The sequence below is a fragment of the Cavia porcellus genome, unplaced genomic scaffold (assembly GCF_034190915.1).
Source record: "Cavia porcellus strain 051 isolate PalLab524CR breed Dunkin Hartley unplaced genomic scaffold, mCavPor4.1 scaffold_49, whole genome shotgun sequence".
NCBI lineage: Eukaryota > Metazoa > Chordata > Mammalia > Rodentia > Caviidae > Cavia > Cavia porcellus.
This window is the reverse complement of record NW_026947532.1, coordinates 3,691,694-3,705,319: the sequence shown is the minus strand read 5'-3', so window position 1 is coordinate 3,705,319 and position 13,626 is coordinate 3,691,694. Positions and strand designations below refer to the sequence as shown.

Below are 13,626 nucleotides of genomic sequence, written 5' to 3'. Positions count from 1 at the left end.
GGACGTCCCTGAGCAGTTATACGGATCACCTCCGGCCATCACGCACCCCTGAATTTTCGGGCTGAGTGGTTTAAGTGTTGATTTAAAATGTGGCTGGAGAGTGGCCCCCGGCCCTGCCTGCTCATCTTGGGCTGGGGTGGGGACCAGGGGGAGTTGCCTGTCCTGCCAGCTGCCTCCCTCTGACCTCTGAGTGTGCCCCACGTGCAGCCAGCCTGGCTGCCCCTGCTCCATCCAGCCCATGGCTGTGGGTCAAGTGTGGAGCAGGATGGTGCCTGGGGCCGCTCCACTGTGACCGCAGGGTCTCGAGGCTGGGCACGTGGTTGAGAAGGGCCAGGCATCCTTTCCTGTCCTCTGCTGGACCCGACAGCTGGACGGTGCCTCCTGTCAGGCGCTTGGGGCTCACAACAGTCCTGGCGGCTGACGCCGACTTTTTTCTCTGGCTGAGGTGACCTTAAAAGCTGCTTGATTTAGCATCAGGCCCACTCTGACACCTAAATGCAATGGCGAGCTGGCACATTAACACCCGAAGATCACCGCTCTGGGCGTCCATCCGCGGCGTGAAATGTGGAAGCCTCACTCGGTATGAAAGGCCACTTCCCGAATTAGTCCGGATGAAGGGGGCTGACAAGTTGTCCCAGGCCTGCTCGCTCCATGCTGTGAGCCCCTGGTGGGTGCCTGCAGGTTTGAGGTGCCCAGCCAGTAGACAGTGTCATGGCCCACATGGAAGGGTCTTGAGCCCGCTGCTGAGGGATGGAGTCCTGGTGTCCACTTCAGGTCAGCCCCGTCCCTCTGTATCTGAGCCAGAAAGGCCCTAAAGACCCACGGTGCCACCCTTGTGTTGTATCCCCTTTAAAACAAAGGGTCATCATGACGGCTCTCAGCCAATCTCACGCACGAAGCAGCCGCGGTCCTCCATCGCCCCTCACCCTGCCCAAGGGGTGTGGAGTGGCCGCTCTGCTGAGCTCCTCCCCAGGGCAGTGCTGGAAGGAGGAAGCAGACCAGGCCTGAGTGGGCCCCCTCACCCGGGTGCCCGGCCCTGCAGCTGTGCTGCTGCCCAGTTGGCGCTTCCCTCTAGCGGCCACTCTTCCCTGAGTCAGTCATTCAACACCTGCACTGTCCCTGTGGATGGGAAACTTTCCTCTGCTGCCGGCAGAGCTCGGGAAAACCAAAGCCACGGCCAGGACAGCCCGTGCAGGAAGTGAGGTGCGAGCTCCTTGTGTGCACGGAGGCCGGGAGGTCTAGTCTCAGGCTGTGTGTGCAGGCGGGGAGCAGCCAAAACTCAGTGGTCTCCTCCTCGGGAGCCACTGTCGCCCTTCTTCACCCATCTGCGGTGCTGCTTCACAGCCCAGCGCCTCTGAGGACACTACCGCTCTGCACATGCTCTGACGTCACCCTCTACAGCCGCCCGTCACAGCGCTGTCTCCAAGGTGAGCAGCGCGACCCCAGGGACCCAGAGACCACAGCGAGGGGTACAGTCAGGGGAGCCACAGTGGGGTCTGCTGGGGCTGAGCAGGAGACTGTGGCAGAGCAGGGAGCCGCAGGGTATTACCGAGATGCTGGCATGGCAGACCAGGGTCTGAGGCTCAGCTGAGGCTGGGCTGGGCACACTGAGGCCTGTGTGTCCAAGCCACACAGTGGCTGGACTGGGCGCACCAAGGCCTGTGTGTCCAAGCCCCACAGTGGCAGTGCTGTGGCCCTCGTCATTAGGGCCGATGTCCATGCTCTTGGGACACAGCTGTGGCTCTGCTGGCAGGTGTCGGGCACAGTGGGAACCAGGCAGGTCCAGTTGGAAAGGCCAGGGTGGGATAAGGGGCCCGACGGTTCAGCAGAGACGTGGCGCACTTTGTCCTTGGTTTCTGGAGCCGCTGAGCTCCGGGAAGGGATGCCATGGCCAGCTCGGCTCCGTGAGGACAGCGGATCGCATTTGTAGAGCGGCTCACTGCCCACAGTAGAAGGTAAGAATGGTGAGAGGGGAGTGGGCCTTGTGCCGGGTACGCAAGATTTATTGTTTCTAGAAATAAGTTACAAAACCAGAACAGAAGAGCACTGGCACAACATACAGGAGCGTGGAGCACATGCAGGTGACAGCTGTGAAAATGGTTTTGATGGGGACACAGAATGGCTATCTGGCGTCCGGGCTCACAGCAGGGGCAGCACCTGTGGCTGACGTGTGACAGTCCCCTTGTCTGGAGAGGGAGCAGCGGGCACAGAGGGGGGAGGGAGGGTCGGGGCCTGGCACTGGGGGAGGGGCAGGCTCACTGGCGGCAGGTGTCGTGGAAGGCCTCAAGGGTCCGGAAGTCCCTCCACGTGGGCGGAAGGCCGTCCTGTAGGAACTTCCCGCAGCGCTGGCAGGGGGCCTGGAAAAGCTTTATGTAGCTTCTCAACCAGGTCTAAAGAGAAGCGGAGAGAGAATGGGCCCGCTGCTTTGCACACTCCACCCTCAGGACCAGCGGGCCAGAGGACAGAGACCCCAGAAGAGGTCAGGGATCGTGCTGTAGCCCCAGGGGCTTCTCTCTGGTGTGCTCAGTCTCAGTCCCCTCCCGCTGCCCTGAGGGGCTCCATACAGAAGCTCCGTATAGCAGCTCAGGCTCCGCAGGTGCTGCCCTGCACGGAGCCCAGAGCCTCCTGACCACCCAGTGCACAATGAGCAGTGTGCCTGTGCACAACACAGTGCTTGGAGCACAGTGCTCTCCTGGCGCTGTCCACGAGGAGGCGGTGCACAGAGCTCGATTCTCTGGCTCTGGGAGGTTCGCTGTTAACTGCAGCCTGGGTGCCAAGCCCACAGGTGCAGCAGCGCACCCCGTGGAGAGATGCATGTGCACTGGCATGGCCGGGCCTCCAGATCATGCTGGTCAGACCGGCTGTCACCTGCAGAGCTGCTATGCCGACCCACGCAGGACCCCAGCATGGCCCTGGGGCCCTCCCTCGGTACTGGGTGTGGTGGCTCTCCCCTCCTCCCTGCACCATAAGGCCACAGTGGCCAAGTCGGTGTCTGGTTGCAGGCTCCCTCAGAAGCCTAGGTTGGGACCGTGTGACACGGTGTGCTGGGTGGTGTCCCCTGGCAGCCCTCCTGGCAGGGAGACAGGGAGTACAGGGCCCAGGACTGGAGAACAGGAGGCCACATCAGCACAGGCCTGGTGCTAACCCAGTGCTGGTGACACTGAAGGCCATTCCTGAGACCCGCTGCTTGCCCAGCAGTGCCAGAGACCCCTGCAGCAGGCTGGCATTGGCTTCTCCAGATCCCTTCCCAGGAGGAGGGCCCAGGAGGCCGTGGGACTCACCATGAAGGACCTGACCACCACATCTGGCATCTGTGGTAGCTGATAGTGCAGCAGGGCGGTGGTGGCGTGATCTGTCACCTGTGAACAAAGGACAGTGACTGGGTGAGCAGCCACAGGAAATGGGGCTAGACATTCTCCTTTACATGCGGCAGCTCTGCTTTCTGACGTCCCTCCGAGGAAGGACATCTAAAATAAAATCTCAATAGGAAAATGCGTTAGCAGAGCGAGCAGGAGGAGGGCGTGCAGAGAGGATGTGGGCCTGGGGGCGCATGGAGTGAGGGACGCTCAGCAGTCGATGCCACAGAGGGGGAGGCCGGTGGAGGCACAGACCAGGAGCATGGCAGCGGTGCTTCCCTGACCCTCCTACTGCCTCCTCCTGACGGGAACAACTTCTAGACAGATGGTGTCGCTGCTTCTCCTGCTCCCAGGGCCTGTGGATGGGCCTGTGGATGGGGTATGGGGGTTCAGCCCGGGGCTGTCTGGATCTTGACTTACGGCTGGTCCCCTGCGTTCAGGGCCTCTCTGCTGTGCTGAGATGCCCCGCTGTCCTGAGACGTGGTGACACCACGAAGTGTAAACGCTGCCATCAATCAGCAAATTAATAGATTCTGCTAATTTGATAGCTGTATCCAAACTGATGGTTTACTTGATTGTCCTCATTAGGAATTCCTGGCATTATGAATGTGGCAAAGAACAGGACAAAAACTGCAGATAAAATCACTCACTTTGAGAACAGGAAGAAGAGTAAACTCGCAGGCCGGATGTGCTGAGGCGCCAGGCAGTGGCCAGGCAGGCAGGGGCATGGCAGGCATGAGGACAGGCTCGCCAGCCCTGTGGGGTTGCCTTGGGTTCTCCCGGGAAGCACAGGACAAGGGGACCCTGCAGCCACACGGGGACAGGCAGGGAGGCCCTCACTCTGCTCTGGCCCTTTCCTGCCCTGCTGTGCCCAAAGCCTGGGGCTCCTGGGGGGGGGGGTGCTTTTGCGGAGAATGTTCTGGATCAAACTTGCTGGAGATGGAGAGGAACTTAAGAGGCCTGCGCAGCCTCCTTGGCTCCCGCACGGCTGCAGAGTTCTCACGTGGTGACTTTTAGGGAGATGGCGCTCCCCCCTCCCCCCTCCCGCCACATGCCAGGCTGCTCTTATTCTGGGCGCACTGACAGACGGCTTTGAGCAGTGCTCTTTGTTAACGAGAACTCTGGGAAAGGTTGGTGGTGACAGCCGGGGAAGAGCAGTTTGAAAAAGACTGGCCCAGTAGAGCAAACTGGATGGGGGACCTGACACCAGCCCGAGAGTCTGGGAGCAGAGTGGCACTGTGGGGAGGACGGGAAGCTCAAGGCCCTCCCGACCCAGCCATGCTTCCCCTGTGCTTTGTGCTGGTGGCCCAGGCCTGCTGCCCCGGTCCTGTGTGCGACTTCCTCCCAGCAGCCCGGGAGCCCCAGGACGGGGCACACAGCCACTCGAGGCCAGAGCTGGGCTGGGGCCTACTGACTCAGAGGCCATATCTGAGGCAGGGTGCTTTGCTTTTGTGTGTGTGTGGGGTTCCTTCTATCCCTTTCTTGGGGTTCCAGTACTTGATCGCAGGGTCTTCACACACGAGTGCATCCCCAGTGGTTTAATTTTAATTTTGAGAGGGTGTAGCTAAGTTACCAAATTGCCCAAGCTGGGCTTGAATTTTGTGATCCTCTTGCCTCGGTCTCCCAGAGGGCACCAATACCACTTAGATCTCTCCCCCTCCACTGTTTTTAACATGAATAACTGAGATTTAGAATTCAGGGAACTTCACAAACTTTCTCCTGCACAGGAGACCTGTGCAGCCTCCCTGGACCTGTCCTCTGCAGATGGTTGGGCCCTGGCTCTCTCCCTGCCTCTTCTGAATGAGCCACTCCCTCTCCTTGCTTCTGCCCCCTCCGTCCTGCCCACAGCCCCACGGCCACCCTTCCCTGCCAGGACGATCAGACCTCCAAGGGGACAAGGCTGGACCATGCCCCACCTTGTTGGAACCATTGAAGCTGAATCACACGCAGGGCTGTGGTGTGGCCTGATTGAACTGAGAACGAGATGCCTCAGGGGGCAAGAGAGGCCACAGCTGAGGCCACTGGAGACTTTCTGGGTAGTTTCCCTTAACTAGCATCATGTGCTGCTCTGAGGGGTCCCTGAACCCCTCCCAAGATCCTACTCAGGTTTCCTGTGTTTTCCACCCAACTCCTTGCTTGTTTTGAATAAATATGGGCTGCCCAGGGACAGTCAGTCGGGTGGCCATCAGTGATGAACTCTGCAGAGGACTTCAGTCCTCCTGGAGCCCTAAAGACCATGCTGCTTATCTCAGTCTTGGGGGCTTTCACCACGCACTCGTTTGCAGGATTGGGGATCTGGGCACAGACCCCAACACCATTCCTCAGGCAGCTCCCTGCATCCTCTGCAGTGCTTTCCCATCTGGGAAGAAGGTCACAGAGGGCACACTCTGGATGCCTGTGAGAGCACAAGAATCAAGGTGGTGATGCGCAGGCTGGGGCTCTGAGCAGCAAGGTGGGTCCTGCTGTGGAGAAGGGCCCAGGAAGTAGGCGTTTGGTCCCGGGGCACCTCAGGAGTCTAAGTGAAGGTGGTCTGCCTTCAGCAATGTGAAATGAATGGGGTCATCCGAATTTTACAAGAGGTCATGGGGTGAAAGGGAAAAACTGAACCGCAGGATGGTGGGGCTCTCTTACCTTTAAAGGCGTTTCTAGGTTCACAAGCTGTTTACCAACTACAGCATCACCCAGGCCCTCCGTGCCCCTCACCCGATCCCCAGGGGGCCCAAGGTGGGTGCTGGCCTTACTTCCACCTTACAGGGCGGGCATGGATCTAAGCAGAGGCATGAGGCTGGGGCGGGCACCCCTTGGCGCCCTCCCAGTGTGGGATGGCAACAGCACCTATGCCTCTCTTGGCATGGCCAGCTCCGAGAAGCCAGAGTGGCAGGCAGACCGAAGGTCAGGTCTGTACTGGCAGCTGCTGGGCTGTATCCACCCGGGAAAGCAGCTGTGCGACCCAGACCCTCCCCTTGTACCCTGCCATCACAAGCAGGCTGTCTCACAATTGATTCTCGGGGGGGGGGGGGCAGCTAGTCTTTCTTGGGCGGCCAGTCATGTGGCCAAACCCAGCCTCCTTTCGCAAAGGCCTGGGGCCAATGTTCCCTTCCCCAGAAACCGTGGGGCTTCTTCCCCTTTCCTGCTCCTGATGGCATTGTCTAGCTTCTCCAACCCCATCCTATGACAGGAGGAAACAGCCGGCTGACTTGCTTTGGGGGTCCCTTCTATCTCCCCAACTCTGCTGCTATTGGTCTTCAGATTCCCACGGCTCAGCCCCAAGCGCTGGGAAGATTCACCTGCTATGTAATCTTTCTTCTCAAAGCTTCCAACTCAATGTTTTTGTTTTACACCTTTAAACAACAAAGCTGTTTTTTGTTCCACATGGAAGACGTGGGAAAAGCAGGCCTGGGGCAAAAAACATTTCTGTGAAGTAACTTAGCTGCAGCTGCGGGTGGCTTCCCGACATGCATCTGTGGGGAGATGGAAGCTGGAGGTGCTGATGCTCCGAGTGGGCGGGAACACTTGGGGCGGGGCGGAGACAAAGCAAAGATCCAAGTGGAGGGGGCCCAGCACAGGAGGAGGAGACTCAAAGGTGACAGGTAAGGGGCAGGCAGGGGAGACACATGGGAGGGCCCTGGCCAGGGAGGGGCTCAGGGCACCACAGGGCCCAGCCCCTGGGGCGGCCCCCCTGCTGGTTGACACCTCCCACTCTCGCTCTTCCACTCAGTAGAGGGTCTCTTTGAAGAGACCTTGGACCAGCTGCCAGCGTCAGCTGGGGAGGGAGCTGCCAGCCCCAACAGTCTCCCCAAGTTCCTCTGCTGTATCGTGTGCCAGGAGCACAGACAGCCCGGCTGCTGAGTTGGGGGACCTGGCTATTTTAGGTGAACCTGGGCGGGGAAGGGACAACTGGGACAGCTTGCCTCGCTCGACCCCCACGATGGCCTGCCACGGAGGGACTGTCATGAAGCCACCCGGAGGTCAGGTGGCTGCCAGGCCAGGAGTAGGGGTCTGTCCCTGCCTCTGGATCCCTGCTGGAGTGCCCGGGCAGGGGCTGGGGGGCACATCTGGGCCATTCCTCCAAGGGGAGGGGACCCACACCTCCTTCCTGGCAGCCTGTCTCCCCACCTGGACCAGGGTTCCCTGCTTCCTGCTGCCTCGACCCTTGTGCATGGACGCCAGCCAGCTGGGTCTGTGGGATGCCCAGGGCTGCAGATCAGGGAGCCTATGCAGGCGCTGTCACCCAGACGCAGGCTCAGGTCCAGCCAGACTGCTTCCTGCTCAGTCACCGGGGGCCAGGTCCTGTGATGCTCAGAGCCTGCAGGGAGATACACGGCCGGGCCAGCCAGGGCCAGCAGGCGCCACCATCTGCAGCAGGCTCTGCCTTCTGCTTCGGGCTTGCCGGGTGCTCTCTCCCCACTTTCCTCCTCTATCTACCTGGGAACTTTGATTTGATTTAGAGGAAACTACACTAACTCTTGCCAGGGTTTCTTCAGCAGCAGCCTCCAAGGTCCAAGGATTGCACCATCCTGACGACTGTGGGGACACTACTCTCGGCCTCTGGGCAGCCACAGGCCCAGGCACCTGTGGGTCACTGTGGCTTCCTGCCACCAGAGGGCAGGACAGAGAATGAGAGGAGCCACCCCCAAGCTCTTGGAGGGCTGGTATCCAGCTCTGTGACCCGAAGCACACACCCTGAAGCCTGCCTCTGGGGGCCAGCATGGCTGGGGGTTAATAAATAGGCAAGTCAGGCATCCAAGGGCTCAGAAGCTTCTCACTGAGAAAAGTGGCCTGGTAGAGACCTGGCTTCTGGCTTCCCTCCAGCCAATGCTTGCTTGTGGGGCAAGAGTAGACTCTAGGACCTGTGGGGTGGAGGGAGCCATTAGGACAAGCTCTGCCCTTTGCTCGGTTACAAAGCAGAGTGGATCCTGGGGTAACCAAGGTGCCCACCTGCTGCCCCACCATGAGCTGACTTCATGAGGCTCTCAGAGCTTGGGGAGCTGAGCTGAGGTGTGGGAGCCTGGACCCGAGGTTGCCACTGGCACAGCACAGCGGGCCGGAAGCCTCCCCTGCTCAGCAGGTCTCATGAAGCCCTGGAGCACTAGTGAGGGGCAGCGGAGCCAGGCAGTTGCTACTTGCACTGACCACTGCCTCCCCCACCCCGACCCAAAGAAGTGAAGCTGACTCTCACAGAGTGAAGAGCTCAAATGTCACACAAGGTCAGCCTGAGGGGGGCAGGACAGGGAGGTCGCAGGGCAGGGCTGGGAGCTTTCCAGGACCCCGTCGCCTTCCACCTCTGCTAGAGGCTTGGCACAGGGCTGAGGAGACGCACATGAAGGGTCCTTGACATTTCTCAGGATTAAGGAACTAAAACTCTTCATTTAGATGTAAAGAAAAAAAAAAACACCAGTGCTTTCTAGATGGTAAAATGCCAGACTGTTGCTGGCAGCCAAGAAAGTCCCAGCCCAGCGCCACTTGAGGCCGTACCCACTCGGTGTGATGCTGATTCCAGAGACATCTGGGCCCTGAGAGACACAGACAGTGTCACTTCCTCCACCAGACTTGGGTGACGGCTGGGAAAGAGCAGAGCCTGGGGCAGGAGCTCCACCCAAGGAGCCCTTGGCTCCTGGGGTGTCCGGCCCTGTGGGACACAGCGCTGTGGGAAGGTGTTGCTGTGTGCCTGGGGTTTTGAGCCCCTCTCAGCTGGGTTTCTTTTGGAGAAGAAACAGCAGCCCTGGACACAGGCAAAGGCTGGGCCTGGCACGGTGATGGGGCCGTGGTTTCTCTCTCCAGACAGGCGGCACAGCTCAAGCTGCAGATGCTGAGCACCACGCCCCAGCCCTGCAATGCAGCTGGGCATTTACCAGGGGTGATGGTGCTTCCTCAATGCCACAGTAGGTCCTCAACTGCTGGCGCAGGTTTCCTCAGCCCGCCCCAGGGGAGGGGCCCGAGCTCCCAGAGGGCCCCAGGGAGTCCCTGACTGCACTCACACCACGGCTGTCCCGACACATTGGCAATGGAAAGAGGGGTGGCAGAGACATGAGAAGGGGTGCTCAAGGTAGCAAGGGGCCTGTGGTCCTAACCCAGCCAGAGAGGGCGGCCTGGAGTGGATTCCTTGGAAAACACTCCCTGCACACAGCAACTGCAGGGGCTGCAGGGGCCTCAGCATCCCCGACCCCCTGCCAGGAAACTGAGGCGGGTTCACCCGCAGGGAGGAAGCGGTGGGGGAGCTGCTCCGCAGCCACTCTCTGCCTCTCTCAGGACGGGCACTGCAGGCCGCAAGGGGAGGCAGTGCCTGCCGCCTACTGTCGCCTGTGCTGGGAAGGCGAGGCTTCGGGTCAAGGGAAGCAGCTGTCAGGGTCTGACCCACTGTGCACCGCAGCCCACGCAAGCCTTCAGGGAGAAATAAGGTACAGTGAGGCCCAACGACTTCCAAGGCCAGAAAACCGCAAACCTCCACTAGGACAACACCAGACGCCAGCGGCGGAAGAACTTGGCACCACAAAGCGGCTGGGTGGGCAACACGTGCTTCGTCCCCAGCTCACCAGTGTCAGACAGGCCTCTGAGGTGCTGGAGAGAGGCTCCCTGCAGCCAGCCTAGGTTGGGGGCCTTTTTAGTCTGGTCACCCCAGGCCCACTGTCAGCTGAGGGAAGGGTGGCCCTCTAGGATGACCTGGAAGCACCATGCCTCTGCTCAGAGATCGTCTCGGGGCCAATGCATGCCTTCTGCACATCACTGCTCAGTGCCCATGGAAAGGACCTGGCAGCCTAGTGACGCTGCCACTTGCCCTATGCCTGGCGAGCAGTCTCCACAGCTCATCTGCCTAGGAGGTGCTGGTGAGACAGGGGCGGAGTGCATGGGCACAGAACAAGGTGGGCACTCTCCTCCCGATTTGGAGAAAGGAAAGGCCGTTGGGGGCAGATGTAGGATACGGGCTGTTGCCGATCACTAGTGAAGAGGCCCTCCCGGGGGCTGCAGACTGCTTGGTCTTGGAGCCCTGAGCTCAACCTCAGCCTCTGCTGTCTCCAGCGTGGTGTTTGGAGAGGGCTCTGGAGCGCCCATGGCAGAGAGGCCGGGTGGAACACGCTCTGTAGATTAAAGTGATTGAGTGACTCTTTCCTGAGGTGCCACAGCAGGCACCCATGCTCAGGTGACACATGGCCCTGGTCCTTCGGGGACTCTCCCCAGACAGGCGGGACGGCATCCCTTCATGGACTTGGACTCAGGCACAGTGACCACAGGTCAGGAACGCAACAGGGCCAACCTATCATCGGGGTCCATCAAAGGTCAGAGATTCAGTCTTCTACGGGCAACCGAGTCCCTCCCACTAAGAAGCACCCTGTGGCCACTCGGGAAGCATCCCTGACAAAGGCTGTCCTGGGTAGGTCTCAGAGTGCTGCACTTAAGTGCAGTTGAACAAATGGCTATGAGGCCGAGGGGTGGCGGTGCCCTGCTGGACATCTGCCTGGCCATAGCCCGGCGTGCTGGCTCAGGGCTGAATGGGCTGCTCTCCTCTCTGCGCCTGGCAGAATGATAATGTTGGACCGAGGGCTGCCCTCCCACAGCTCTGAGGGCTATGCTGTGTCCCCTCCTGCCCGTGCCAACACCAGCCCTCATGCCTCCCAAGTTACTGGAGGAAAATGCACATTATTTTGAAGCGAGGAGGTTAAAGATCAAAACAGCAACTGCCCCTGCAGAGTTTAAATGTCAGGAAAATATGAACGCGCTTGAAACCTTTCCCAGTGCTTTGTGGTTCTGCCCTTTCAGAGGGTCCCCCATCCTAAGCCCCATTCTCTCAATCCGCTCTGCTGGAGACTGGCTGGCTATAAAAAGCCGCTTCTCCCTAGGATGGAGTGCACGGTGCCTCCGGGGGGGCCTGGTAAATGACAGGTCCTGTTAGTGGCTGCAGGCCGCAGCACGCTGTCCCGGCTTGCTGCCACTCCCCGGCTTGGGGATGGGGCTAATGAGTCGGACTGAAAGGCCTGCTGACAGAGTCAATGCCTGCACACAAAGGCAGGCTGAATTCTACCTCCTGCGGGGGGATTTGCTGCAGAGCTGTGGGGTCTGGGCTTTAACGCTGGGAGAATCTGACCACACCGCGTGCCCCTCTCCTGCCTCCTGATGCCATCTTGCAGTACCCCCCTCTCCGTCTGCCTCCTGTGTCCACGGAGGGAGGACCTTGGAGGGCTCCAGCCTCTCTGGCAGGCCCTTGTCCATAGTGGCTGCTGCTGCTGCTTGGGGGCAGAAAACACATCCCACAGGCAGTAATGAGTGCTAAAGCAAGAGTGTCCTGGGATTCTGCCCCAGGGCAGCGTGGGGGAGACTTTTCTCCAGGGATCCTACACTGGAGTGGGCACAACTGGGAACCGGCCATCCCCATCGCTGGGTGATTTGGGACTGGTTTCCTGCCTGGGAGATCCCTTTGGCCGTGTCCTGCCACCCTGGATGCCCTGATGGGCATTACTGTGTCAGCCTGTCCCGCTCCGGCCAGGCCACTTGGCTGGGCATATAAGGCTGATGACGGTGACAGGAATGTCTACCACTGCATTTCTAAATGGTGTTTGTCAGGCAAGTGCTACAAACAGCACCCATCAGGATGCCCTAAATTAAGTGGGTGGACAGGAAGAAAATAGGATTGTGAGAAACAGCCGATCCTGAAAAGCAGATTTTAGTTCCTGTTTAATCCTCGCGCAGTGTTTTTAGACCGAAGTCCTAACTGTGACTCCAGGGCTCACGGACCTTCAGAATCTGCCGTGGACAAAGTGGCCACAGCTCTGCAGGGCACAGGGAGGTCCAACGGGCCACCACCTGCCTGAGGTGAACAGTAAAAGCTGCACAGGGCATCTCCCGTCATCTTGTGCAGCTGGGAACGCAGACTTTCCAGGGAGCTGCCACCTGGTTCCATGTGACAGTGCCCAGTTAAAGGCTTGACGGAGAAAGGATTATACTCAATTCTCTGTCCCACACTGCTTTCTAATGTATTCCTTGGACTGACAGCAGACAGTGATGTTCCGGTAGAGAGGACTCTCCAGTGTACTAATCCTCCTGCCCCTGAAGTCAGGGAAAGACCTCAAGGCCATCTGTCTTCAGTTCCTATCAGAGAGCACCTCATGCGCCCTGGTCAGGGCTCTGTGGCGCAGGGCAGTAGAGGAGGCCATGTCCACTTAGTTAAAACTGGCAGAGTGGCGGGACAACATGCCATCCTGCAGCCACGGGGGTGGGGAGACCACTGCTGCCCTCTCCTGCCTCACACCCGCCATGGGACTGGCGGTGCTCTGACATTTCGCCGGCCGGACTAACATGGAGTTTTTTTTTTTTTTTCTTTTTTGTCTTTTTCATTTTCATTTTTATCGGTACTGGGGATCGAACTCACGACCGCCTGCTTGCAAGGCAGGTGCTTATGCCGCTGAGCTAAAACATGGAGTTTTAAACATTGCTTCTGTCTGCAGTGCTGGGGAGGGAAGAGGAAAATGACACTGACTCACCAAGTGTGCATCTCATTCATCCCTCAATTTCCTAGTCGGCCTTCCTCTTGCATTCAAAAACACAGGATATTAAAAAGTACTAAATGCGTGCCAGGCGTCCTGTGATGGGCAGTGGAGTGTCGGATCCCAGCTGCGGGTGGAAAGCTGGCCTCAGGTAGGCCCTTGCTCCAGCACAGAGGGTGCAGAGGGAAGAGCTGGCCTGAAGGAAAACTGAGGATGTTTTCCTGCTCCACCTGACTCCAGCAAAGCGAGGCACTGATAGCAGGCAATGCGTGGACCTGTGGGCATGAGCCCAGGGAGTGGCTTAGGAGGCCTGGCTGTGCAAGCCGAGCAAGTAAATGCCTAGGCACGGCGACCTGGACAAAAGCCCCAGCTGCAAATGTCTGCTCCTGGCCCAACCGCCCGGCCGGGGTGACTGCAGAACTCTGCCCTTCGGCTACGGCAGCCAAGGAGCCTGGGGTTTCCCCAGTGTGCATCCAGGGCACTTCCCAGGGAAATGGTGTGGGAAGACAGGACGATACGCTCTGTCCAACGACCTGTTCGTTTGGAGTGGCTTAGATTTCCAGAACGTGGTCATAATGGTGCAGACACGCCCCATTGCCCTGGCCAGCCTCCCAGTACCCCTCCTCATTGCCACAGAGCTCCACCCCTGGGTGGGCCCATGAAGGACAGAGGTGCAGGGCTGCACTGAGGGAGCCGTGCACACAGAAGCATTCAAAGTCTGCGGTCTCTGCACAGCTCTGCCTAGGAAGGGGTCCTGAAGCAGAGGAGGGAGCTCTGGGGACACCAGTTCTAGC

At 59.3% G+C, this 13,626-nt stretch overlaps 1 protein-coding gene across 1 annotated transcript in view; it reads right to left on the bottom strand.

The window, feature by feature from the left end:
- Positions 1-1,976: 1,976 nt before the first annotated feature.
- The window catches only part of Med27 (mediator complex subunit 27), a 167,627-nt gene continuing 155,977 nt past the window's right edge, over positions 1,977-13,626 (bottom strand). The window contains exons 7-8 of the mRNA XM_003470838.4: positions 3,282-3,359; positions 1,977-2,390 (exon numbers count right to left, since the gene is read on the bottom strand). Of these exons, the coding sequence (XP_003470886.1) occupies positions 2,256-2,390; positions 3,282-3,359 (213 nt within the window). The 3' untranslated portion in view covers positions 1,977-2,255. The remainder of the gene's footprint in view (positions 2,391-3,281; positions 3,360-13,626) is intronic.